Source organism: Vairimorpha necatrix, chromosome 11, assembly GCF_036630325.1.
Source record: "Vairimorpha necatrix chromosome 11, complete sequence".
In the NCBI taxonomy this organism is placed as follows: domain Eukaryota; kingdom Fungi; phylum Microsporidia; family Nosematidae; genus Vairimorpha; species Vairimorpha necatrix.
The window spans coordinates 253248-281087 of NC_088826.1; the positions used below are offsets into that span (position 1 = coordinate 253248).

At 28.1% G+C, this 27840-nt stretch overlaps 8 protein-coding genes across 8 annotated transcripts; 6 read left to right on the top strand and 2 right to left on the bottom strand.

Moving 5' to 3' along the window:
* Positions 1-883: 883 nt before the first annotated feature.
* VNE69_11054 (serine threonine-protein kinase) lies at positions 884-1600 on the top strand (the record flags this gene model as incomplete). Its single annotated transcript, XM_065474958.1, has 2 exons — positions 884-1216; positions 1310-1600. The coding sequence occupies 2 exons, from the start codon at positions 884-886 to the stop codon at positions 1598-1600; spliced, it is 624 nt and encodes a 207-aa protein (XP_065331030.1).
* Positions 1601-6612: 5012 nt separating this feature from the next.
* On the top strand, positions 6613-8310 carry VNE69_11055 (uncharacterized protein; the record flags this gene model as incomplete). The annotated part of the gene is made up of 1 exon (XM_065474959.1): positions 6613-8310. One exon carries the CDS (start codon positions 6613-6615, stop codon positions 8308-8310), a length of 1698 nt encoding a protein of 565 aa, XP_065331031.1.
* Positions 8311-16286: 7976 nt separating this feature from the next.
* On the top strand, positions 16287-21104 carry VNE69_11056 (DNA-directed RNA polymerase II subunit RPB1; the record flags this gene model as incomplete). Its single annotated transcript, XM_065474960.1, has 1 exon — positions 16287-21104. The coding sequence occupies one exon, from the start codon at positions 16287-16289 to the stop codon at positions 21102-21104; it is 4818 nt and encodes a 1605-aa protein (XP_065331032.1).
* A 1066-nt stretch (positions 21105-22170) lies between these two features.
* On the bottom strand, positions 22171-23811 carry VNE69_11057 (phenylalanine-tRNA ligase beta subunit (FARSB); the record flags this gene model as incomplete). The annotated part of the gene is made up of 1 exon (XM_065474961.1): positions 22171-23811. The coding sequence occupies one exon, from the start codon at positions 23809-23811 to the stop codon at positions 22171-22173; it is 1641 nt and encodes a 546-aa protein (XP_065331033.1).
* A 279-nt stretch (positions 23812-24090) lies between these two features.
* VNE69_11058 (S-phase kinase-associated protein 1) lies at positions 24091-24531 on the top strand (the record flags this gene model as incomplete). The annotated part of the gene is made up of 1 exon (XM_065474962.1): positions 24091-24531. The coding sequence occupies one exon, from the start codon at positions 24091-24093 to the stop codon at positions 24529-24531; it is 441 nt and encodes a 146-aa protein (XP_065331034.1).
* Positions 24532-24937: 406 nt separating this feature from the next.
* VNE69_11059 (ribosomal protein eL13) lies at positions 24938-25426 on the bottom strand (the record flags this gene model as incomplete). Its single annotated transcript, XM_065474963.1, has 1 exon — positions 24938-25426. The coding sequence occupies one exon, from the start codon at positions 25424-25426 to the stop codon at positions 24938-24940; it is 489 nt and encodes a 162-aa protein (XP_065331035.1).
* Positions 25427-25459: 33 nt separating this feature from the next.
* Positions 25460-25927, top strand: VNE69_11060 (ribosomal protein uS9; the record flags this gene model as incomplete). Its single annotated transcript, XM_065474964.1, has 1 exon — positions 25460-25927. The coding sequence occupies one exon, from the start codon at positions 25460-25462 to the stop codon at positions 25925-25927; it is 468 nt and encodes a 155-aa protein (XP_065331036.1).
* A 1147-nt stretch (positions 25928-27074) lies between these two features.
* VNE69_11061 (V-type proton ATPase subunit F (VATF)) lies at positions 27075-27374 on the top strand (the record flags this gene model as incomplete). Its single annotated transcript, XM_065474965.1, has 1 exon — positions 27075-27374. One exon carries the CDS (start codon positions 27075-27077, stop codon positions 27372-27374), a length of 300 nt encoding a protein of 99 aa, XP_065331037.1.
* Positions 27375-27840: the final 466 nt, after the last annotated feature.

The window sequence follows — 27840 nt, forward strand, 5'->3', positions numbered from 1 at the left end:
AAAAATAATCACCAATAAATTATTTTTTTCCATTGTTCTAAACTCGATACCATGAAGTGTTCTTTCTATTTATTTCTTTTTATCTATATCTTTTAAAACGTTTAAGGTTTTATTGTAAGCTTCAAAAGGTTTCTATACTTATAATTAGAGGATATTACAAATTGAACGTTACTATAATCTATGCAAATTTTAATTCTAATAATATAAAACAACATACTTTAGCAGAATTCTTACATCGGCCAATGTCTAATTGTTGTTTTAATCTTCTCTTTGGGCGATATGATTTTAAATACATAATCGATAATCAACTATGTTATTTTATATTATGTTTAGTCTCTATTTATCTGGATGAAAATTTTTTTTATATATTTATAGTAGTTATTTCAAAAATACTTACAAATAATAGTATCAAAGAATATATTCGATAAATCTTTCATCAGAAAATTCTTGAGAACATTACGATAATGCTTAAAAGCAAAATGTTTATATCAAACTCTACGATAAATAAAAGAAAAAATTAGTTTCTCGTTACGATACCTATGCGTCAAAGTTTAGCCTAAGCAGTCCACAGTAAAAATTAGTACCGCGAAAAACAATTTTATACGCACATTTCTTTTTATCTTACATACTACGATTAAATATCGTAGAAAATTTAAAAAAATCAATATTCATTCTATTTAAAAATTTATTTTTTTAACTTAATCTATTAAAGTGCTAATTTTATGGACTTATTACAAAGACTATGATATATTATATTATTTATGTGTACAACTTATGCATATAAAAACTTCTAGCATGTTTTACTTAATTTACAAATATTATTATTTGTTTTAAAATTGTTTCAACTTAACAATAATTTTAAATTTTTGTTTGCATATATTATATGAAAGTTGTACCTTTTACTTCTCAAGGCGAATTCGGCAAAATCTTTTTAGTCACCAAAGATCTCAAAAACTATTTTATTATTAAAAAAATTTCAAATACTCTCCATTTTTCCAAAGAAGCCTTCATCTTGAATAAACTTTCCCATATTAATATAATTAAATTCTATGGTATAACCTACACTAAAAATGGCTTTTTATTAAAGCTTGAATATTTTCCAAGTTTGAGTCTACAAGATTATATACATTATAGTGAGAAGTTTACTGCAGACAAGATTTACAAAATTTTTATACAGTTAGTAAAAGCTATTATGTATTTACATAGTATTGATATAGTACATGGAGATATTAAAACTGATAATATTTAAATTAATCTTGATGATCATGTAAAATTATGTGACTTTGGTTTTAGTAGAGATATACATGAGATAAACACGACAAAGAATGGATCAGTAAATTACTTACCGCCCGAGATTGTAGTTAATGATAGATATGATCTTAAGAAAGTGGACGTTTTTTGTCTTGGGGTTGTTTTGTTTACACTTTGTACAGGAAGTGCGCCGGAGAGAGATAAAGAGCTTAGAGTTGTAGAAATGCACTTACAAGATAATGAATTTGAAGAATTGTTACTTAAAATGTTATTTTCCGATCCAGATAAAAGATGGGACATAAATCAAATACACGAATATTTATTTAGTCATAAAGAGAAATCAAAGTAATAAAATTAATTATAATTTATTAGTTAAGTTAGTATTTTCGTAGTTTATTTCATTGTTCAAATATATTAATTTATCATACTTCGATATGCATTTGTATTTATCTATATTGGATTTTTTTTAATGATTTTACACAGCGTGATAAATAACCTTTTAGTTTTTTCATTTAATTGTAGATGAAACATGTAATTTTCACTTGTTGAATCTACTGCCAAACTATCCGACGTATAAATCTTTAAAATAATACAGGTAAAAATGCATCTAATATGATATATTCTTTATAGGTTTCTAAGGAAAACTCGATCATTCCGATAAATGACAAATACAATCTTTGTATTCTAAAATCATTTTTTGTTAAGTAGCGAGTTTGAAGAATAATTCTGCCAAAATGTTTTATATTTCCTTACCCCTATCTTCAAAAATGGAGATAGAAAAATATTGGTGAAGATTTTAAAAAAGAGTTTTTTTAACAATATAAAAGTAATGTACCAGTTTATTATTTTTAATTCAGGTCATAACCATAATGTATCTTGATAATTTTTCATTTTTTTTAGCTGATAGATTTGTTGTTTTAAATATTTTTAACAATCCTGAATCAATCTTCTATAATAAAGAACATAAATATACGGTTAAAAAATGTAAAGATTGTTTGTATTCTAACTGCAAAAAAGTTTTAAACCAATCAAATTACAAGCTCGGGCGAGCTATATGTAATTCGACATTCATTTATCCCCTGATTTGTAATATTTATTAAGAATTACAAAATGTTAATTTTAATCCTCTTTTATGTCAATAAACCTCCTATAGAAAATTTCTAATTCTTCTTTGTTTTCTTCACTTTTATAAAAAGTAAAACCTCTATATTTAAAAATAGTGGCCTCGTCCCTATTTAAATTTCATAAACGATACTCAAAACTTAGTTACTTGTGGCATAAAAACAATTATCAACCTTGTTGACGATAAATAATATTTACAGACATGTATTTATACTAATAAAACAATGTATTGTATTCTATAAAAATAACATTTATGTTACTTAAAACTTAGTAATAAAATAATAAAAACCAAAATTGAGAACTATACTATCAATGGACAGTATTATTCGGCTTAATGGTCGGTGGTAACGGTACGAATTTCTAAAGGAAAATTTATGTGTAAACATTCTATTTCTTAAACAACTAAAATCATGTTTTTTATATCGTTTTTCCGTATGTGTAATAAACTGACCATAACCTCTAACTTTTTAATCGTATTTGTTTTTTGTAATGCTACATATGGCAAAATAGTTTTTTTTATTAGAAAAAATAAATATGGAAATTTATCTAGAACGACGAAAAGCATAATTCGAGAATATTAGAAGACATAAAACAAAGTCGTTAGATGTATTTATATATCTTCTTACGACCTCTTGTTTTGAGATTTCCTGTTATTTTGTAATATTTTATGTTGAGATCTTGTACTACAAATGAGAAAATTACAATAGCCATGCATGCAATTTATCTTGAAACACATTTGATCTAGAGGACCAACTTTTGGAAATTAATTAGCTTAAATGAATAAAAATATTTTATCTAAAAATAGCTTTGTTTTTAATAAATAATGTATTTATATACTTGTTTTTTGTATAAGTGTTTCAGTACATATTATACTTAAGTTATAGGGGGCTGAGTTACCAGACGCAATTTGAAACCCCTTTATTCCGACAAACGATCCTCCTTCCGCACTTACTTTCGCCGACTTTTTTTGTCAAACTTTTCTAGGACTGCTTAAATAAAATGAGCTAATTTTATGTTCAATTGGCTACCCTATTTAGCTCGCTTTTGTTTAGTAACCAAATAATACCTCGTGAGTACATACAGAATAAGTCTAGACTTTTATTGATACACAGGCATTTTATGGTTCGTTTAAAGATCTTTTTTATACTTATTTTCTGTTCTTTTGTTATCAAATCCAGCAATCCCAGTTCTACCTTGATCTCATATTTTTTACTTTGCCAATATCTATATCACAGACATATTTTACTTAATTATAACTGCTAAGAATCCTGTATTCATTTTATTTCTACATCTCAGGAAAATACTGTGCATGTTGGATTGATTATTGAGTATCTATTTATATTCCCTACCTAATTTTACGCCTTTTATTTAAATTAATATATAAACTACGGCATGCCTAGACACAAAGTTGCCATTAGATGAACACTTTAATTTCTCAATAAATTGAAGCCATTTCTTATTCTTTTTATTGAAGATGTTACATCTTGCATAGCATATGGGCTACCTCGTTTCTAGACGTTAAATCATTTTGTAAGTCATAAGATTAGCTAATACCCCCTCCAAGTGTAATTATTTTTTTCGCGAAATATATTTCTATCATTATATTATAGTTTTCTTAATGACTTCTAAAGGTTTTTTTGAGACTTTTTTCTAGCTTTTATTTACATTTCGACAAGCTTTAATCTTAGAAAGCTATAATATTTAAATGTTTTTTTTGATGAGCATAGGAACTTCACGATATGAATTCTTTGTATTTTCTAAAGCTGTAAACGGCTGTATATATATTTTTATGCAAAGAGTTTTGATAATGTAGATTTGGAAAAAATATAAAAAAGAGATCAATATATGGTGACCGAATTATTGTATTTATAGACCAAGAAAATAAGATCTACAGTTGCCATTCCTATTTCTAGTATGTCGATTTCATTTTTCCCAAAAGTTTAGAGGCAATGTCTTCGCGCAACTTCCACTATGTTCTTATTTCTAGCTACACGTTTTAAATAAAAAATTTTAACAAAATATTATTGATGTCTTGCTATACTATATCAATTATGTTTTCTCAAATCTTTAATTTTTTTATGTCAAACAAATTTTTTATTAATATTCTTTAAAAAATATTGTGCAATAAAAAAAATATGGCGTATTTTATAAAAGAGGAAAATTTACTAAATACTTTTCATCATTGTAATTATATGAAAAATACTAAATTTTCACTTAACAAAATTTTACTATATTATTAAACATTTTACATAAAACGATATAATAATAAAATCCCTTTTAAATGTTTTTTTTTTATGCAAGATAAGTTACAAAAATAGAAAAAAAATATATATATTGGATACAATGTTTTATTTTAGAACATAGAATAACATTTTGCCAAATAAATGCGTCTTTGTACTTAAGAATGTTTGAAACATATGCGGACCTGATTTATTATAATTGCTCTATCAAAACTAAAACATTACAAAAAAAGATCTTGTATTTTATATATATTATGCATAAATTTAATAATCTTAATATGTTAAAAATATCTATATTCAAAACCATTTTAACTAGCGGAACACACAATAATAAATTTTATAAATACAAATTAACATGTGCAATGCTGATACAATTATAGATATTTGGTCATTATTAGAAAAAAAATTAATTTATTATAAACCACATCCAAAATGCTATGTTTGTTACGACTTTGCTTAAGCTAATTACATAAAGATTTTTGCTTAATGATTTTTTATCTTTTTTTCAGTAATTCATAAACAAAAAGTAGGTGCCCTTAGCCCAGCGGTAGAAGACAATGCTTCAATTGAGCAGTGGCTGGGTCGATTTCAGTGGCACCAAAATTGTTTCTACCTTTCTATGATGCAGTTGAACAACTCAGATGATAAAAATGTCCACGATATCATAAAGTTGATTCAATGAAACTTGTGTGTTTTTAGCAACAAAGGAATTAGCATCTAGTTAAGAAACGCACCTCTAAGCTAAAAAAGCAGTATCCCCCTTTGGTGACTTAATGATACATAATAGAATCTGCTGGTTACGGCCTAGAGGAGCCCATGGCGGTGCACTCTAGAGTAGTATCCTAGAGCTAACTATGAGATTAAACGAAGTAGGGCAATATAAGGTCTCGTGGACCCTATCTTACATGATTCTGTAACACGGTGGCCGAAACCAGTGGGAGACTGGTGGTCAACGCAGTTTAATGAAAATGTCGGGCTGGTGATGTGGTCGTGTAAAGAGCTCTGTGTGCAATACAGATGATCGATGGGATTTTTGAGTCAGTACGATGATGTCTATCCTCGGGTTATAGACAATCATGCCCGTTAAGTATATCCGCTGTGAGGTCACTCTGGACACGATTTGAGGTATAAATGGAAAGTGTTCTTCTGGAGCCAAAGTCGAATGGATACGGCGGAGCTTGCTGCGCCGGCAAGTTGTATGGAGGAAGTTTTAGTGAGTAAGAATCTCACAGTACCAGTTGGATGAGGATCACACCCAAATCCCTCTGGTCCCTATGTAAGGTTTCTCCCAAACTCTTACTTGCAAGAAAAAAAAAAAATATAAACAAAAAGTTAAGAAAAAACATTTAATATGCAAAAACGGGGGCTAAAAGAAGTGCTGTATTTTTGACTTATTTATAGATATAATGCAAAATCACAAACCATGCTCTATGTAAATCAAGTGGGAAATATTGTAATTTTACAAGTGATGTTACGTGAATTTCGACAAAATACTACAATATCCTGTAAATAATACAAATTATTTACTAAGCACTAAGAAATTATCTATGACATTATTTTGAAGATATTGCAAAAAAATTTCTTAATATCGACAGGACCATTATGAGATGGTCATGAACCAAAATTAAAACATAGAGTAGAAATTGTGTATTTTTAAAGATTTGTAAAAATAAAAAAAACGCACGAGTCTAGTATTAATGTACATCATTAAATAAAAATAAAATTTACATATGTAAATAGAAATATGAATAAATTTTATAAATATAATTTTGTTTTTCACTTTATGATTTTTTCTAACATTTAATTACTTATGAAAAGAAATTTAATCTTATTTTGACATCAATCAAAAATCTAACAAAATATTCAAATATCAACCAATTTGTAAAAAAATCTTAATTTTTAAGTATAATTGTTTTTGTTTAAATATAAATAAATTTGAAGAATTTACGTTCCTTGATTTTTTTATTTTTTGTGTAAAAAACAAAATTTTTTATCCCATATGGATATTTTTGCAATTTTTACAAGTATATATTTTGTTGTAGGATTTTCAGAGACCTATGATAGTTTTAACACAGTTATATGTAATAAAATAAAAAACAAAGATTTTTGTTCAATTGATACTGAAAAAACATATTTGAGAGTAAAATTGGAGTTCGACAGCTCCAATAAAAGATTGAATGCGCTTATTCTAGCTAACTCTCGTATTCTTAAACTTACCGAAGTAGTAAAAATTATAGCAGTATATTGTGCTGATAAGTCTATAATATATATTGTCAGAATGTTTGAATATAAGTTAATACGTTTGTGTAAAAAATTGCGTCCAGACAATATCGTACTAATTTACAACCCAAAACATTGTGATAACCCCGTATTTTGTCAAATAATTTCCTTTTTAATGAAAAAAAAATTAGAGAGAAAAGATGAAATCAATTGCCTCGATCCGATATATGAATACATAATCGAAGAAATGTCATTGTGGAATTTTATGTTTGTAACTTTATATATACAAATATATAACAACGAAATTGATTACAAAATAGTACCGCTTACATATAGTAAAAATAAAAATTCGCATTATATAAATTTATGCATTGAAAGTAAAAATATTAAATATTTTTTTACAATTAACGCCCAAGATATTGATATTGAAAATTTTTCTACTACTATAAAATGTAGAGATAAAAAAAATAGGAATAAAATAGACAATAAAATTAGCAAATATTTTCATAAATTATACAAGACTGCTTATATCGAGGATATTGGTGGATATTCTCTGCCATTTTTCAAGATTTATACGGACGATAAAATTGAGTTTGTCAGTGGCACTTTTAGGATCAAGGTAGTAAATGATAAAATTCAATATGCACAAAAAAATAACAAATATATTATCAGTCCAATCAAACTTACAACCTACGATGGCTATAGAGACAATAATGAAAATGAATGGATAATAAAATTTAAAGAAACTTTAGAAAGGATTCGTGCAATAGACGAATTTAAAGAAGGTCGTATTGGCACAGAAATGTTTTTTAGATTAATAACCTTTCCTTATAAAGTGGATTTCTTCATAAGAAGGATTTTAGATGCGCAGGGTTCACCTTTAAATGTTATGTTGGGACATATTTTAATATCTGAAGGATTAATTAACGAATCTGAGTTAATAAATATTACAACAAACGATCGCCTTAATGAAGCAAAAACAATCGAAATTTGTGAAGAATTGGAAAAAATTACATCGAAGAATTGGTGCAATCATACTTCTTTTGCAATAAAGATATTTTTATTTTTAGAAGCCGAAAAATATTTAAATGAAAACGACGCAGAAAAAAGAAATAAATTGAAAATTTTAAATAAAATTGGAAATATTATAGAGTCAAAAGAAAAAGAATATAGTATTTCAAAAAACATGACATCATTGTTATCAACGAATAAAAATAAGATTGATCTGATAAAAATATATGAAGAACTAGTAAAAAATCATTTACAGGATTATTTAAATTATAAAAAAACTTTATGGGTGGAGGTCTTTAGAATAGCATCTTTGTTTACAGGTTTAGAATCAACTAGATGTGATATTAGAGGCTATAAATTTCAAGCTTATAAAGAAAATATTATTGAAACGTGGGGACTTGATAAATACGAAATAGAAAAAAATAATGAAAAGATAAAAAAAGATCTAGATACTAATAAAATATAATTTTATTATAATTACAACGAAACTTGTATGGACAATGTATTTATTACATTGTAGAACTTTTATTTTATTATATTTTAAAATTCTTTTATGATAATCTAATAAAGAAGAAGTATACTTTGAACGAAAATGCCTATGTTGAAATTATATTATAATAGCAACCCCATAATTTACTTTACGTGAAAATAAAAGAAGGCAATGCTTAATATTAACTAATATTCTTTTCTTAAAATATTTTGATCATTTCACTTTAGCACCCTTACCAATATAAATTCAAATTTTAAATTTTTACACCTGTTTCTCGAAAGTCGAAGCGGAAAAAAGTAAAGGAGCAAAAATAGAAAAATTAAATAGCATAATTACCAATTATAAATATATTATTTTCGTTTTTTTAATTATTACTGTTGAATAACTATAAATAGCTATAATATTATTAAATACCCCTTATGTCTACTATTCTCAACATGGCACCCGGTACGGAAAACTCGTATAGAAGGATGGAAGCACCCAACTTCAGTTTAAAAAGTGCACTTGTAGATTGCATGAATTTGAAATATATTTTAAAGACAAAAATATAATTGTAGATGAGGAAAAAATAAACACCGTCTTATTATTTTCAGACGATGAAGCCGCTTATTTCTTATACACAAACAAAGAAAATTTTACAAAAATTACATGGCGAACATTTAAGGGAAGAATTAAAAAATACATGGAAAGGAATGCTTTAGAGAAAAAAATCAAAACAAAAATATAATGAAGCAACAGCAACTTGGATAAAAAGAGTTCTTCCCCTGGCAAGTGCAGCCAACTTGCCTCAAGAATATACTAAAATGCTTATTAAGAATACATGTGTTAACTTAGATTCAATGTTGATTATCCAAGAATGTTTGATGGAACGTAATATTTACAAAGAGAAAGAAATGATACTAAAAGATATAGATGAAGTGGAATATATTAAGTAAACTGTAAAAAAGATTAGAGCTAATAGAGAGACAGTAATTAGAAGAAAAAGCGTTTCAGAGCCAAGACATAAAGAACCCATTAAACAAACTGACAAAACTGAAATGAAAAAATTTAATCAATTAGTAAAAGAGCCTATAGATAATAACAAAAGTGATAATGTAACTGAGATAAAACTAAACAGTGTAAATATCTCCGCTTTTATGGATGAAGGATCAGATGTGAACATCATCAATGAAAAGAAGGTAGAAGAAAGAGGACTTATTGCATTACCCTGTGAACATACAACAATAAAAAACGTGTTTGGGGTAGTAACAGAACTGACTAAAAAGGTAGAGGTAACATTAAAAATCAATGATATTATACTTACTCAGGAATGTTATGTAGGAGCTTTTAAGAATTCCAATGAAGACATAGTTATCGGCAGGCCAACGTTAAATAAAGTAAAAAACTTAAAAATGAACTTTTGAGCTTGTATGAAAATTTCCAAGGGTTTTTGATGGAAAGACAAGCAAAGGATACACGGATATAATGTGTGAGATAAACACACCGATAGGCAAGAGAGTGAATATAAAATACAGAAATATACCACAGGCCCTAATGAAAGGAGCACAAGAAACAATTAACAAATTATTAGAACAAGGATATATAGAATGTTCGACATCAGCTTGGTGTAATCCCATAAGACCAGTATTGAAACCAGATGGCACTGTTAGAATTACAAACAATATGCAATTTCTGAATAACCTAGTTGAAGATAACAACTATACAATACCTGTAATTCAAAACATAGTAGATGCCACGCGAGGCAAAAGATTTTTTACAGTTATAGATCTGACAGATGCCTACTATCAAATACACCTGAAACCTGAACATAAATATAAAACCGCATTTTATTATAAAAGTAAACTATATCAATACACACGGATGCCACAAGGCTTTAAGAATTCACCTGGCATGTTTCAAATGATAATGGATAGATTACTTGAAAACCACCTTGAAACTGCTTGTTGCGTCTATTTAGACTACATAATAATTTTTGGAACAACAGAAGAAGAACATGACAATAACCTAGCTAATGTTTTGACGATACTTGAAAAAAACAACTTCAAGGTTAACCCAACGAAATTACAATTTAAACAAGAAACTATTGAATTATTAGGAATGATGATTGATGGAAAAAAACAATATCCAATAGAACAACATCAAAAAAAGGTATTAGATTTTAAAGTACCAACCACAGTTAATGAGGTACAAGATTTCTAGGATTAGCTAATTATTACAGAAGATTTATCTCAAACCTAGCTACAATATCTGCTCCACTTTATGAATTACTTAAAAAGAAGAAATTTATATGAAAGGAAGAGCAACAGAAAGCATTTGATATTATTAAAGAAAGAATCAACAGTAAGATTGCTAGACATATTCCAAACTACCAAATTCTTTATACTATCCACCGACGCATCAAATACAGGAATCGGCGCATGCCTACAACAAGAGCACAATAACGAAATTGCAGTAGTAGATTGGGCATCCAAGAAGCTGACAGATGCTGAGAAAAAATATGGAATTACAGAGAAAGAATTTCTGGCGATGGCTTGGAGTATTACACACTTTGATTATTATCTACGAGGAAGAAAGTTTAAAGTAATAACAGATCATTCTGCAATTTTATCTATGAAGGATAAACACATTTTTGGAAACCTACGACTAGAACGAATGAGAGAAAAATTACAGGATTACGATTTCGAAATTGAATATCGAAAAGGCAAAGAACTAATAGACGCCGATGCAATTAGCAGGATTTATGAGGATCCAAAAGGGGTTGAAGAACTTAGAACTAAAAATAAAAACGTATTAATCGCTTCTGATGGAAAGTGGTACTATAAAGTAAATGAAAATGAAATTAGATATTTCCCCGAAGTTCTTGAAAGAAAAGATATTTTATATAAAGCACACGAAGTAAACACCGTGCATGGTGGAATAAGTGCCATGACTTACGAATTGAAAAAGAACTATTATTGGCCAAAAATGACAGAATCGATAACAAATTATATAAAAAACTGTGAATCATGTGTCCGAAACGATCAAAAAAGCTTAGGAGGTGAAGAATTTGTAGAAACACAAAGGCCGTTAGAAATATTTGGAATGGACCTAATGTTTATTGACCAGAAGACGACACTTATGACTTGTATAGATTACTTTACACGTAGATGTATGATAAAGCCCTTAAAATCAAAGAAAGCTAGCGTTTGTAGAAATGAAATAACAGAAATGTTTCAAGAGATTGGAGTTCCTGAGAAAATTATTACAGACAATGGAAAAGAATTTACAGCTACAACTATAAAAAAAATCATGTCTAATATGTTAGTAAATCACCATAAAATATCTATAGACAAGCATCAGTCTAATGGTAGGATAGAAAGATTACATAGGAAAATTTGGCAAGCATAAAAAAAAATAGAATGTAATCAAAAGGAAACATTAGAAGAAATTTTATATGATGTAGAAAATAAAATTAACAATACATTTAATAGAGCAATAGGTTGCACCCCGAACGAAGCATGGGATGATCCTGATAATAAAACATTGAAAGAATTGAATAAAAAAGATTCAAAATACGGAAAAGAATTTAAAAAACTTCCACGTGAAAAATTTAGAATTGGAGAACAAGTGTTTATTCAACAAAATCCAATGCAGGCACAGGACAAGCTCAACGATAAATACATTGAAGAGGGAATGATACATACTGTGTTAGAAAATGACTCTTACTTAGTAAAAGTAAACGATAAACTGATCAAAAAGAGCCATTCTCAGCTCAAATTAGTACCAACTATATGATTGCTTGTTATAAAACCAAAAGACATAAATTTTTATTTATTACCCTTAAATAGAAACAGAAACTAGTCAAAGAACTAAAAGTATATGTAGGTCAACTTAAAATATGGAAAGTAGACTCTTGAACCTGCAGTCCAATCTGAAAGACGGAGAAACCTTCAATTATATAATTAGGAATGCAAGTACAGATTTGGGAGAGTATATATTACAAGAAGGTTTTACAACATGGAAGGGCATCGAAAAATGTGCCGAAGACCAAAAACTCACAGCTGACACCGTTTTAAAAGTATGTGCAAACACGAGGAAAAGCACTGAAACAGTAACTGAATATCTAGGCAGACTTGGAAAGGACTTAAAACGGCTTGGAGCCACGGATAAAATGATAATAAAATATTTAAGCCTTACTATTGCTATGGGAAATGTGGAAGTCCACATGATGTTAAGCCTATACACTGATATGGAGGAATTTTTGGCTCACACTTCTAAAATACTTACAAGCAGAACAAGAAGGAATAAGCTCACCAATAAGAAAATTTGCAGTTTTTGTAAACAACAGGGACATGAATCAGAAAAATGTTTCAAAAAGCCAAATTATAAAAAAGATCAGTAGACCGCAGTCTTTTTTTTTGGGCGGGATGTTGAATAACTATAAATAGCTATAATATTATTAAATACCCCTTATGTCTACTATTTTCAACAATTACTTCTTTCGTTTATTAATCAAAACTTATCTTTATTATACATTTTATATAATACAAATAAAGCTTGGTTAATTTATTTACAAACAATATATTATACGCTTTAACATAGTTTTAAACGATATTTCTTTATAAATTATAATTCTCATAATATATGATATTTTACCTTTGGACGGAAAAATATCATATCATATAAAACTAATGATTACATGATTCAAAAAATACACAAAAGAGTATAAATATACATAAAACAACATTGTTTTACTATAAAAACTAATTAATTACACAAAAGACCTTACTTTTTTTTATACGTAAAAATAATAATAACCTAACCTAGAATGGGTTTATAATTACAAAAACTAATTGAAAACATGTTTACAACAACAAATATTAATTGTAATGACAAAAAAATAAAATATTTTTGTACAAATTTAGACTGCTTTTAAAGCACATATTTACGGTAATACATCATTGTAGAGAATTTAAAATAATGTTATTCAAAATTATTGATCAAATTGATCTTAGAACCCCATTTTTTTGTACTATGTAGATTTTTGTTTGTTCCTTTCCGTTTTGAACGCTCTAATTTTCAAAAAAAAGCGCTAAAAATAAAAAATCCTGAATTTATACTGACAAGGAGAGGGGCAAAGTGGAAATTGGCCAATGTTTTTTAAACTTTAAATGGTTTATTAAATCTGTAGATCATTAGAATTCATTTTATTAGATCTAATCAAGTAGAATTTATCAATTATTTTTTTTGATTCGGCAAGAGCGACAAAAAAAAAATGTCGTTGACTCTAAATTTTTTACCTCCTCAAAAAATAGGATTTAAAAAAGAAAAACAATAACAGCTGTATAATCACTGATCAATTATATAATTAAATGTATAAAATATAAGTTTTTTTATAATTTTATATCTCTTAACATTATGAACATATAAAATCTTATAATTTTGTTATTATAAAGTGTGAAATTAGAAACATTTTTCATCTAAAAAACAGTTTTATCAAATAATTAATTGATATAGGCTAAAAATATATTAAAGGAGTTTTACTTTAAAGACTGTTATGTAACATTGGAACCTTGTTTTTTTGGAAATAGCTCTCTAAATTATTGATATTAAATGTTGGTAAATTAATATAAGTTTTTAGAGAGTTACTAGACAATCGACCCCTCATCCAAAGCGTATCAAAAAAAATATCACTTCACCAAAATCGAAAAAAATAATCAATTGTTACTTTTTTGTAATTTTTTTTTCTAATGAGCGATTTTCAAAGCTATGGTTTCTTCCCCTTGCTTTCGTATTTTTCTTACTATTCATGCTAGTAAGAATTTTGGAAAAGGTAGGAGAACATGATCCTTGAAATCCTTTATATCAAGATAATGATCACAAATTTACACTTTTGATTAAAGAGAGTGTAAAAAGCCTGGTATTTTATTTGTCTCAAAGTTATGTCATGGAAACATGTCCATTGCTAGAGTTTCTTCCTTTATTGAAAGAAGGGGGTACGATGTATCGTAAAAAAATACAAATGAAAATGTAGTTAAAAAGGCACAGAATTTATAAAATGCCCGTCGAAACTAAAAAGATTCTGAGGTGTTCATATTGTTGGGTATTTTCCTACTCAAATTATCAGGCTATGAATTTTTGCAAAATGGCCGAGTCATCATACATTCAATTTGAAAATGTATCAATGGATATTATAAGCAAGACTCAATGGAAATATAAAAGATAGGGGAGAAATATAAGGGTACAAGTCGATACGATGGTTTAGTGATTGATATTCCGTCATCTTTTCAGACGATACTCCTAATATACAATTGATACTTGGAGGAGTCGTGTAATGTGATACAACGAAATTTTTTGTTACATTAATTCCCAACAGAAAACATTAATTTTTTTTAAAGCGTTAAAAAACATTTACTTCCTGGAACTATTATTGTTCCTGATTGATATCCGTCATACCATAAAGCCGTGGCTAATTTTGAATCTGAGCATGAGATAGTAAACCATAGCGAAGGAGTACATTTAAATCAGATTTAAAATATCTGGTCTCATTATAAATACTTTTATAGAAAAGGAAGTGGATTAAATCATGATCGTATCGTCAAATTTTTAGAAGAATTTTCTTGGTGTAAGAGACTGTTGGAATAAAACATGAGTTTATTTATTGTAAAATATTTAAATACAAACATGTCAAATGACTCGAGATGGACACTGCCATAATTGAAATATGTCACACTTCACAAATATATTGTCAATATAGAAAGAATTTCCCATTCCTCATGCCTTTGTTACTTTTACAAAAATGTTTAGTTATTTAATGAATATTTCATAGGAGAGGGAGCGGGGATTTTTCTAGTATGGCAGTTTTTTACTATGGCATTTCTCCTGCCTTAACTGTAGCTTTCTCCTCGATCATTGTCGTGCCTTTCTTAGACAAACTTCTTTTTATATTTGTTTTTAATTTAAAATTACATTCAGCAATTTTGTTAAAAATTATTGTTTTCCTATTATAAACATGTTTCTACAGTATTCTTTTGCTACTTTATTGACGGGTTGGCGTGTCATAAATGGAAAATTTGACAGGTCTACATTTTTTAGCCATTATAGCTGTGATGCTTACACTAATATCACACGTGTAAAGGTCATTATTAATAATAAAGCGTTCAACACATATCTCAAATTCATAAATTTTTTATGGTAAAAAATAATTCCCAAAGACTTAGACTTATTCTTGCGATAAATGCTATAACAAAGTAAGCAAATTTTGAATTTATTTATTCTAGTATGTCAGTGAGTTTATTCGCTTAGATTCTCTTTTAGAAATGTTTTTAAATACTTTTTGTAGTCAATCAAATCTGTCCATTTGGAAGATTATGATTAGTCGGCCATGACAAAGTAATATTTACTTTGTATTTTTAATATTAAAAGTGGCGATTAATTTTTGTTTCTTTCTTGCTCCATCTTTTTTGCACTTCAATTTTAAGATACAATATATCATCGACGATTTATTTTTGTTGCTCTCAGGTCGATGCTTCATATTTTTTATATAAATTTCTTGTACAGAAATCGGTTTTGAATATGTTGCATCTGCCAATAATAGGGACGAATCTTAAGACATACCAATTGATAATTATCTGAAATCTTAAATGAAGTAAATGGCCATAAATAAGCTTTTTTTCTTTAAAATCCTTTGTATATTATGTTAAAATTCTTTGTATTTTTTATTACATATACAATCATTTTTGAAATCATAAAAGTCATTGACTCTTTTCATACAGAATAATTTGTATTCTATCAGAACTAATGTCCTTCAGTTCATATGCAATGTTTACTTTGTTTTTTTTACATTTCAAAATCGTATTAGATTTATCTAATAACCTACGTCGTAAATACAATCATGTTTAAATTGTTCTAATAAACTTCTTTGTTTTTTTTATTTATGCCGTTTTATTTTCCTTTTTTTTTTATCCCCTAAAATGTTTGATGAAATTGTAACAAAAAGAATCTCGTCAATCCAATTCGGTTTATTTTCTCCAGAAGAAATAAGAAAATCAAGTGTCGTCCAAATAATCCACCCCGAAACCATGGAAAATGGGTTCCCTAAATCTGGTGGTTTAATAGATTTAAAAATGGGCACTACAGAAAGGGCTTTTTTATGTTCATCCTGTGAAAAAGATAATTTTTCTTGCCCTGGTCATTTTGGCCATATTGAATTAACTAAGCCAATGTTCCATGTTGGTTACATGACGAAAATCAAGAAAATCTTGGAATGTGTTTGTTTTTATTGTTCTAGACTTAAAATTAGTACAAAAAATCTTAAGAAAGATTTGAATTTTGTATGGAATATTTCTAAGACTAAAAGTGTCTGCGAAGGTGAAATTGGGGAAAATGGGTTTACAGGCTGTGGAAATAAGCAGCCTGTAATAAAAAAAGAAGGAATGAGTTTGATAGCTTTTATGAAAGGAGAAGAAGAAAGTGATGGTAAAGTAATTTTGAATGGAGAAAGAGTTCATAATATTTTGAAGAAGATTGTAAATGAAGATGCTGTGTTTTTGGGTTTTGATCAGAAGTTTACTAAGCCTGAGTGGCTTATTTTGACTGTTCTTTTAGTTCCTCCTCCTTCTGTAAGGCCTAGTATTGTCATGGAAGGAATGTTGAGAGCAGAAGATGATTTGACTCATAAATTGGCAGATATAGTGAAAGCTAATACTTATCTTAAGAAATATGAATTAGAAGGGGCACCTGGTCATGTAGTAAGGGATTATGAACAATTACTCCAATTTCATATTGCCACAATGATTGACAATGACATAAGTGGCCAACCACAGGCACTTCAGAAAAGTGGGCGCCCTTTAAAAAGCATTTCTGCTCGACTGAAAGGCAAAGAAGGGCGAGTCCGGGGAAATTTAATGGGAAAAAGGGTAGATTTCAGTGCCAGGTCTGTAATTACGCCTGATCCGAATATTTCTGTAGAAGAAGTCGGAGTTCCTTCTGAGATTGCGAAGATCCACACTTTCCCTGAAATTATAACTCCTTTTAATATTGACCGCCTTACTAAACTTGTCTCAAATGGGCCAAATGAGTACCCCGGGGCGAATTATGTAATAAGAAATGACGGACAAAGAATAGACTTAAATTTCAATAGGGGAGATATTAAGTTAGAAGAAGGTTATGTAGTCGAGAGACACATGCAAGACGGAGATGTAGTTTTATTTAATAGACAACCTTCTTTACACAAAATGAGCATGATGGCTCATTTTGTCCGAGTCATGGAAGGCAAAACTTTTAGACTAAATTTGTCTTGTGTCTCGCCGTATAACGCGGATTTTGACGGGGACGAAATGAATCTTCACATGCCGCAAAGTTACAACAGTAAGGCGGAATTAGAAGAATTATGTTTAGTAAGTAAACAAGTATTAAGTCCACAATCTAATAAACCAGTAATGGGGATAGTACAAGACAGTTTAACAGCTCTAAGACTTTTTACATTACGAGATTCATTTTTTGATCGTAGAGAAACAATGCAATTATTATATTCTGTAAATATTAATAATTATGAGTTTACTGATTCGTCGAAATTAATTATGACTCATGATGACTCATTTGGTAATAATTTACATACTGAAGAATCTTCAAATATTATGAAAATATTAAATTTCCCAGCTATTTCTTATCCTAAGAAATTGTGGACTGGTAAACAAATCTTAAGTTACATTTTACCAAATACAATTTATAATGGAAAATCTAATGAGCACAACGAAGAAGACTTGGAAAATGTCGAAGATTCTTACGTCATAATTAGAAATGGCGAAATCTTAAGTGGAATTATTGACAAGAAAGCTGTCGGGTCAACACAAGGCGGTTTAATTCACATAATTGCAAATGACTTTGGTCCTGACAGAGTGACTTGTTTCTTTGATGATGCTCAGAAAATGATGAATCTTTATTTCGCTACAATAAACGCCTTTTCTATTGGAATTGGTGACGCAATAGCAGACAAAGAAACAATGAGTCAAGTACAAAGAAGTATAGAAACAGCTAAAGAACAAGTAAATGAAATCATAGTCAAAGCACAAAAAAATAAACTAGAAAGATTACCAGGTATGTCAATGAGAGAGAGCTTTGAAAGTCAAGTAAATTACATTTTAAATAAACCAAGAGACATTTCAGGCGCGTCAGCTTCAAAATCTTTAAGTTTTTGTAATAACATGAGGACGATGGTCCTGGCAGGATCAAAAGGCTCTTTTATAAATATTTCACAAGTCACAGCTTGTTTAGGTCAACAAAATGTAGAAGGAAAAAGAATCCCTTTTGGTTTTAATTATAGATCTTTACCACATTTTAGTAAAGCGGATTATTCTGGGAAATCAAGAGGATTTGTAGAAAATAGTTATGTAAAAGGAATTACTCCTGAAGAATTCTTCTTTCATGCTATGGGAGGTAGAGAAGGTCTAATTGATACTGCTATTAAAACAGCAGAAACAGGATATATTCAAAGAAGACTAGTAAAAGCAATGGAAGATGCTACTGTCACTCTTGATAGATCTGTAAGAGGAGCAGATGGTTTTATTTATCAATATGAATACGGAGAAGATGGTTTTGATGCCACTTTTTTAGAAATGCAAAAAATGACTCATGATGACGTGGCCACTAAAGATGACGTGTCTTTTAAAAATTTGCATTTAATAGACATGTTTACAGATTTGAATTTCGCAATAAAAAAAGAAAATGTTACAGATCAAATTTACAAATTATTGACTACTGATGTAAATTTACAGAAAATTTTATATGATGAATTTGAGTGGTTAAATGAAAATGTAAAAAAATATGAAAAAATGAATATTGCTAGCCCATGTAATTTCCAAAGAATAATAAATTTAGCGATTTATAAATTTGATTGTAGAAAAGGAGACATTTCCCCGTATTTAATTTTAGATACTATAAAAAATTTAATAGAAAATTTACCAATTAAGAATTTATTAATTGAAATATTAATAAAATATAATTTATCGATAAAGAGGATTTTAAATGAATATAAATTATCATTAGAAGCTTATAATTGGATTTTAAAAGAAATTAAATTTAAAATTTTAAAATCAATAATTTCTCCAAATGAAATGGTAGGCACTTTGGCGGCTCAATCTGTAGGGGAGCCTGCGACACAAATGACTTTAAATACTTTCCATTTAGCAGGAGTATCAGCAAATATTACGATGGGAGTACCAAGATTAAAAGAAATTATAAATGTTGCGAAAAATATTAAGACTCCTTGTATGAAGATTTATTTAAAAGATCCATTTAATAAAACTTTAGAAATGGCTAAGAAAATCCAAAGTGAATTAGAATTTTCAGATATAAAAAGTCTCTGTGAATTTAGTGAAATTTATTATGACCCTGTGATAGAAGACACTTCTATAAAAGAAGATAAAGATTTTGTTCAGGAATATTTTGATTTCCCTGATGAACATTTAGATTTTAGTAAAATGCCTAAATTTATCATAAGATTAAAAATTGACAGAATTAAATTGGTAAGTAAAAATTTGAAATTAGAAAATATTGTAAAAAGTTTACATGAGGCCTTTCCTAATATTTTCCATATAATTAGATCAGATGAAAATAGTCAGAATTTAATAATAAGAATAAGATGTATTTCATCTTTGAATAATAATGTAGAATATTATAATTTACAATATAAAAATATATTAAATTTAAAGATTATGGGTTATAATAAAATCAAGAAAGTTTTTATAAGTGAAGATAAAGACAAAGATGAGTGGTATTTACAGACAGATGGAGTTTGTATAAGAGAAATATTCTCTCATCCAAATGTAGAAGGACATTTGGTAACTTCTAATGATTTAAATGAAATAGTAGAAGTTTTAGGAATAGAAGCTGCTAGAGAGACAATCTTGAATGAATTGACTTTAGTTATAGACGGAAATGGAAGTTATGTCAATCATAGGCACATCAGCCTACTGGCTGATGTGATGACAATGAAGGGATACCTTACAGGTATAACAAGACATGGAGTGAATAAAGTGGGATTTGGTGCACTAAAACGCGCATCATTTGAAGAAACTGTGGATATTTTACTAGACGCAGCTTTAGTAGCAGAAAATAATGTAACAAAAGGTATAACAGAGAATATAATGATGGGACAACTAGCCCCTTTGGGGACAGGAATAGGAGACCTGCTTTTGGATGTAAGTAAATTAGATAAAGCTATACCACTTTCTAAACCAGAATATAATTATGAAGAAGTTGATACGCCATTTATACACAGTCCAGTGTCAGAAAACCTGAGTATAAGCAGTGGAAACTGGAGCCCGGCTTATTTAGTAGAAGGAAATCGATATGCGCCAAAAACAAGTTTATATTCTCCGACGAGCCCGACTTATAGTCCAACGAGCCCAACATATAGTCCCACGAGCCCAACATATAGTCCAACAAGCCCAACTTACAGCCCGACAAGCCCAACTTATAGTCCAACGAGCCCGACCTACTCACCAACATCGCCATCGTATAGTCCGACAAGTCCGAGTTACAGTCCAACAAGCCCGAGTTACAGTCCAACAAGCCCGAGCTATAGTCCAACAAGTCCATCTTATAGCCCAACAAGCCCATCTTACAGTCCAACATCACCGTCTTACAGTCCAACATCACCGTCTTACAGTCCAACAAGCCCGTCTTATAGTCCAACAAGCCCGTCTTATAGTCCAACAAGCCCGTCTTATAGTCCAACGTACGATAATGACGAAAAGAAAACTAATAGGAAACGAAAAGGAAAGCAATAAAATATTAATAGTAAAAAAAATTTAAAAATTTTTTTTTTTTTGTAAAATTTTTTATATCAAATTCTATATTGATCTATAGTTTTAATATTAAAATAAATAACATCTTGAACTTAGATATAACTTTTCGCATTTTTTTACAACTTTTCTAGCTTTTATTTTTTTTTGTAAAATTTTTTATATCATATTTTATTCATAGTAAAATTAAATTCTATATTGACTATATAGTTTAATAAATTAATTACATCTTGAACTTACAGATACAATTTAAAAAAAAATTTACTAATTTTTAGCCTTTTTTAATTTTTTTGTAAAATTTTTCGAATAAAATTATATTCCTGATAAAATCTAAAAATATATTGCTTTATAGTTATAATAAATAAATTATAACCCGAACTTGTGATATTTTTTTACAACTTTTCTAGCCTTTTTATTTTGTAAAATTTTGACACTGAAACTATATTCTTCATTTAATTATATGGATTATATAATTTTAATAAATTACATCCTGAATTTACAGATATAACTTTTTAAAAAAAAATTTATAAATTTTTTTCAACAAAATTTACAGTTTAGAGAAGAATTTTAAATTGATACTGTGTCATAACTAAGTTTTTTCGTAACTTTATAATTACATATGAAAACATTTAAAAAAACCTTGATTTTGATTTATGACTTATGAATGTATTGTAACTAAATTTCATACATACTAAGAGCTACGACATAACCTTGTTTATTGACATATGTCATTTAAAATTACCCTATAAAGCCCAATTGGCGAGGTAGACGTGGGCTTTTTGAATAGGATAAAAGGTTGATTTTTATGGTTCTAAATGGGGTTGATACTAGAGAAAATGAATATATCCTAGAAAATCAAAAAATGGCGCCTGATGTTATACACATATTTACTTGATATAATTTTTTTTATTATAAACTTAAGTATATTTAGAAAAATATCTTATATACATTGTCCATAATATATTTCATTGTTTAAATTCAGTATATTTAAAATATCTAATTCATATATTAACCTTGAAAAATAAGAAATTTTTTTTAAAGTTATTTTTTTTTATTTAAAAAATTTTTCATAAATTTTTTCAATATCCAATTCAAACATAGATCCAGAATACGGTATCTTATATCGATTCATCACATCTCCACTACAAACTCCTATACTCCCATAAACTTCCCCATTAATTTTTAATACCGCACTCTGATTCTTTAAATATTTTTTTTCATTATAAAAATTTTCAAATTGAAAATTTTTTATCCCACATTTCTCTAATATTGTAGTCATAGGCCCTTGTATTTCTTCTAAATGACTTTTGTTTCCTACAAATAAACAACTTAACATTCTTCTATTCGCTGCACCAACATCATTTTTACTTAAATTTACTACGTCACCAAGTTCGAAAATTTTTATTGGTATTTTACAGTGTAAATTAGAAGAGACAGATTTTAGTAAGCCGGGGTACAAGGAATTTCTAACTACTTCGCATTCTAAAGATTTGTAGTTTTCTACTAGTGCACTTGATTTCTCAAATTTGTCGTCAGTTCTTGATACTAACACCATCGTGTAAACTTCTATAAATCCCAACATGGACATTTCTAGTCTCAATTTGTCGCTAAATTTATTAAGTCTGTTTTCGCTGCCTATTGTGCTCAAATCAGGCATTATCATTTTGATGTTATTGTATCCGTAACATATAGCGATATCTTCAATTATATCGGCTTTATGAATAACATCTTGTCTTATAGAAGGCACTATTATATTGAGACTTTTATCATCTACTTTTATGACTTGATACATCATTTTTATTAAGAGATTTTCTAATGTATCAATGTCTATCTTTATATTTAGTTCTTTATAAACTTCTTCTAATGTCAATGTGTAAATTTTCTCATTAGTTTTTTCGATTTCTTCTCCTGTAATATTTACAGAATACATTTCTTCTGTTCTAAAAGCGCTTAATAACATTTTCAAGCATGTATTAACTTTATACGAATTGGTACCAGTGACTTCTACAAGAATATTTCTAGTATCTAAAGAAATTTTAGTTTTATTACTATTAATTACTGGCGGGACACTAATTACATCATTATTATTATCTTCAAACACGACATATTCGTCGTCATCAAGATATTGTAAATATTTTGATATATTTTTATCATCTTTAAAATGTTCCTCAAGATTCTGTACTTGTTTTTTACAATTTAATGGTACAAAATCCAGTACATTTTTTTTTATTGATTTAAAAGTAACAGGCCACGAAATTTTATCAAGATCGTGTGTGCCCATCGACACTAAAGATCTATTTCTACCAAGAGAACCGCACAATTTCTCTTGGTAAGAAATAAAACTATCATAAGAAATTTTATCAAATGAAAAATTTTTTATGATAGCAGAAGCGACACAAGATCTTTTTTTAAAATATTTTTTTTTTATTTCAAACTGGCTTGGTAATAATTTTATGTCTATGAATTGTTTATTAAATAAATAAGAATGTAGAGAATTAGATAATCCTTCTGCACATAATAAATCGTATCTGTTTGCAGGGATTTCGATTTTATAAGAAGTTTCAGTGTCATTTTTTTCTATTTCGTCAATTTCTAAACCGAAATCGAATAAAATGTCAGAAAAGTTTTCTGGGTCGTAATTTTTATTAAGAAGTCGTTCTATTTCAAATTTTGAGACTGAGATTGTAGGCATTTAAAGGGGTGTGAAAAAAATATTAAAAAATCGAAACTTTTTTATTTTCTCAAAATTGCTTAAATGCAATTTTCTCAGATTTGCTTCGATTTTGAATTTTCTCAGATTTGCTTCGATTTTGAATTTTCTTAGATTTGTTTTGATTATTGAATTTTTCAAGATTTCTATTGAATTTTTCAAGATTTCATTCAAAAAGTCAATTTTAAATGAATTCTAGTTGAAAATTCTTATTATAAGTATTCCAATTCTAATGCTTTATTTGTTTTGTTTTTTTCCCTTATGGTCTTATTAAAAACTTTCGATGATGTCTTGTTTACTTTTGACAATAAATATTTATCAAAATCCAGACTTCTTTTTTCAATACATGAGCACACAGTCCTCTGCGAACCAGTTCCTCTTCTTATAACTCATGACATTTTAGAAATTGTTTATAATTTCATGAAGATTGATGTCTGCATTCTCTCTAGTGATTACAGTCCTTATGACTTGAGATTTAAGCAGAGCGACTTGGACTTCTTTAGTGCATATGACTGTAATAAACTTATAGAATTGTCTAATGCTTCATCTTATTTGGAATACTATTTCTGTTTAGAAGTGTGTTGTAAATTAATAGCGAGGAAGTTGGAGAATAAAAGCGTGAAGATGTTAAAAAAGCAGATTGGTGATATAAATATTCAAGATAATCAAGATTTTGAGTGGATATCATCTGAGGAAGAATAAACAAGAATGTAAATTTATTATTTTATTAATATTCATTTTTTAGATTTTGATTAAACATATGAAATGAAGCATAATACATAAAATATTAATTATTATTTATTTTATGTTTTGTATTTTAATTATACATCTAGATGAAGCAACAATATTAAAATATTAATTATAATTTATGTTTTTAGATTCTAATTATACATCTGAGATAAAACAAAGATATTTAAAATTAATTATAATTTATGATTATAATAACATCCTAAATGAAGCAATATTATGTTTTTTTTTATTTTTTAGTATGCATATTTTGTTTATTACAAGTTTGTTTGTTTTTGATGAGTCATAATTTTACTTAAATAAATCTTTTTTAGCATAAAAAAATGAAAATTATTTTTTACAAATTATAAATTAGAATATTTTATTCATAAGAAGCCACTTCTGCCTTCTTAATTATTTCCACTTTAGGGGTCATTTTATGTACTGGCATAATTCTTCCTAAATGTTGTTTCACTCCACTTTCCTTAGCTTCCTTCCCATTCTTAAAGATAGTTATCTTACTGAGATATTCTTTCAGTCTCTGCGCATTCAAGTCTAAAGTCTCTTTATTCATGTTCCTTCTTCTGTTGTCTACTCTGATTCCTATTCTTCTTGCATAATTTACTTCTAGTCCTGCTTCTTTTAATTCCTCAGGAGTAAATCCTTTACCAAGTCTCTGCTTCTTATTGTATCTTATAGTAGGACATCTTACAATAGGACACAGTTTCTTAAGTGGAGCAGGATAAAGTACTTTAGCTTTACTAGATCTAGTCTTGGCCCTTCTTTGTGCCCTACTAGGCTGGTTATGCCATTCTTTTACCCTTTTCATAGCATTTCTATGATTATTTGGTAGAATGTGGTTGTTCTTCATTTGGGGCTTAAAAAAATTTATTTTTTTAAGCCCATGACTGGAACTATAAAATCAGTAATAACACAAGGAAAAAGAAAGACAGCTTTGGCCACTTGTAAGTGTTCTGAGAGTGAAGAAATGAGTATTTTGGTAGACAAAGTACCATATAAGATACTCAGTAACAAACTTATGTTATCAAAGATTAAAGAAATAATCTGTGTGGTTGATGATGTCAATCTTAAGAATCTTAGTTTTCAGATTACGACTAAGATCAAAGAAGGAGTAGTGACTCATAAGAAAGGGAATGGAGAAGTGGCTCTTGCTTATGCAGTGAGAATGGCCTTTGCAAAGGCCATTGTCGCTTATTATGGGACTTATTGTGATGAGTGGAAGAAACAAGAAATCAAGAAAGTTCTTATGTCTTTTGACAGATATTGTCTTGTGGGAGATATTAGGAAAAAAGAACCAAAGAAATTTGGAGGACCAGGAGCCCGAGCAAGATACCAGAAATCTTATCGTTAGAATAAATATTCTTATATAAAAAAAACTATAATATTTTTGCTATATCTACATATTAAAACTAATATCATATATATAAAAGAATTTTAAATAATTTTTTACCCCTTTTTTTGTGGTTTTAAAAATTCTAAACTTCTTATTATAGCTTATTGTGTCATTGTAATATCAAATTTAAACTCAGTGCTTAAATTTGATAATTGTAAGTGCGTATACTATATATTAATGCATTTTTATTAGATTTATTATTTTTAGAAAACTCGGTTCCAAAATATCGTCAGAATCGTTTTTTAGAATTTATTTAACCCTTCTAGAAAAATTCACAAAAATATTAACCAAAGAAAAAGTTGAATATAAGTGTCAAAAATTGAGCTTAGAAGTATTCAAAATTATCTAATTATGATTTTTAAGTGTTTTACAACAACATTACTCCTTATATGTCACTAAAAAGTATTTTTAAAAATCATGTCTAAACTCTGTCAAATTTAATCAGCCAAAAATGGAAACTTTACAAAATTTACCGAGACGGGACATATTATAAAACAAACACATTTATCCCGTTTTCAAAACGGGAAAGCATACGCTAGTCATCATATATATAAAAGAATTTTATTTAATTTTTTACCCCTCTTTTTTGTGACTTTGAAATTTCTAAACGATATATTTTGAGCCTTTTACGTTAATATAATTTCTTATATAGATTTAATGTTTTAATTTGATAATTGTAAGTGTGTATATTATGTGTAAATACATTTTTATTCTAATTATTATTTTTGTTAAACTCAGTTCCAAATTATTGTCAGAATCGTTTTTTAGAATTTATTTAACCCTTCTAGAAAAATTACAAAAAAGTTTAACAATAAAAATTTGTTGACAATAAGTGTCAACAATTGAGCTTAGAAGTTCCCAAAATTATCTCATTGAGATAATTAAATGTTTTAAAACAACACAACTTCTTATATGTTGCTAAAAAGTATTTTTAAAAATCATGTTTTCTCCTTTTTAAATTCATTATCCTTAAATGGAAACTTAACGAAAATTACCAATTAGGGACATATTAAAAAACTAAACATTTAGATCCCGTTTTCAAAACGGGAAAGCATACGCTAGTAATATTTTAATATAATCTGTGCTTGAAATACCCCCTTTTCTCATGGAAACAAGTTCTCGTACAAATATTGGCATTCTCGGAGACGAAGACACAATAAATGGCTTTATGATCTCAGGAGTAGAATCTAATACTAAAAATCCAAATCTTTTATTAGCAAATTACAATACATCTGAGGAAGACTTAAAGAAGATGTTTAATAGCCTCGTCTTTAGAAAAGACTTGGCTCTGATTCTCATCTGTGATTTTGTATTTGAAAAAATCAGAGAAGAGATTTCTAAGTTCAATGATGATTTACCATCAATAATAGAAATACCCAGTAAAATAAAGAATGTCAATTTGTAAAATAAATAAAAACATTTTAAAAAAGTTTATATATTATTTAGTAGATTTATAAAAAACAAATTTTAGTATTACATGCTATCATCTAATATTATGTCTTTGTTAAGAAATCATGTCTTCTTATCAATATTAAGTGGCCTCGTGATAAACTGCCTTATATTTAAAATATAAGGAAAATTTCTAAAAAAAAGATAGTCCTGCTTTGTAGAGCACATATTCTGATTATTTAACATTTCTTATTACAATGGCAAGGCTACGCTGATGTGTCCACTAGAGCTCTATATTGTTTATAAATCATAAGCCCACATCTTATAAATATGTGTATTATTTGCTTAAGGAAATACATTTAATTTTTTAACATATTTTTTCGCTTCTAAGCTCTCATTTGTTTAGCTCTTTATTGAAAACAATTATTTAGGTAAATTAACGGTGTATGTGATTGTATCAGGATATTTTTCATCTTTCTCTA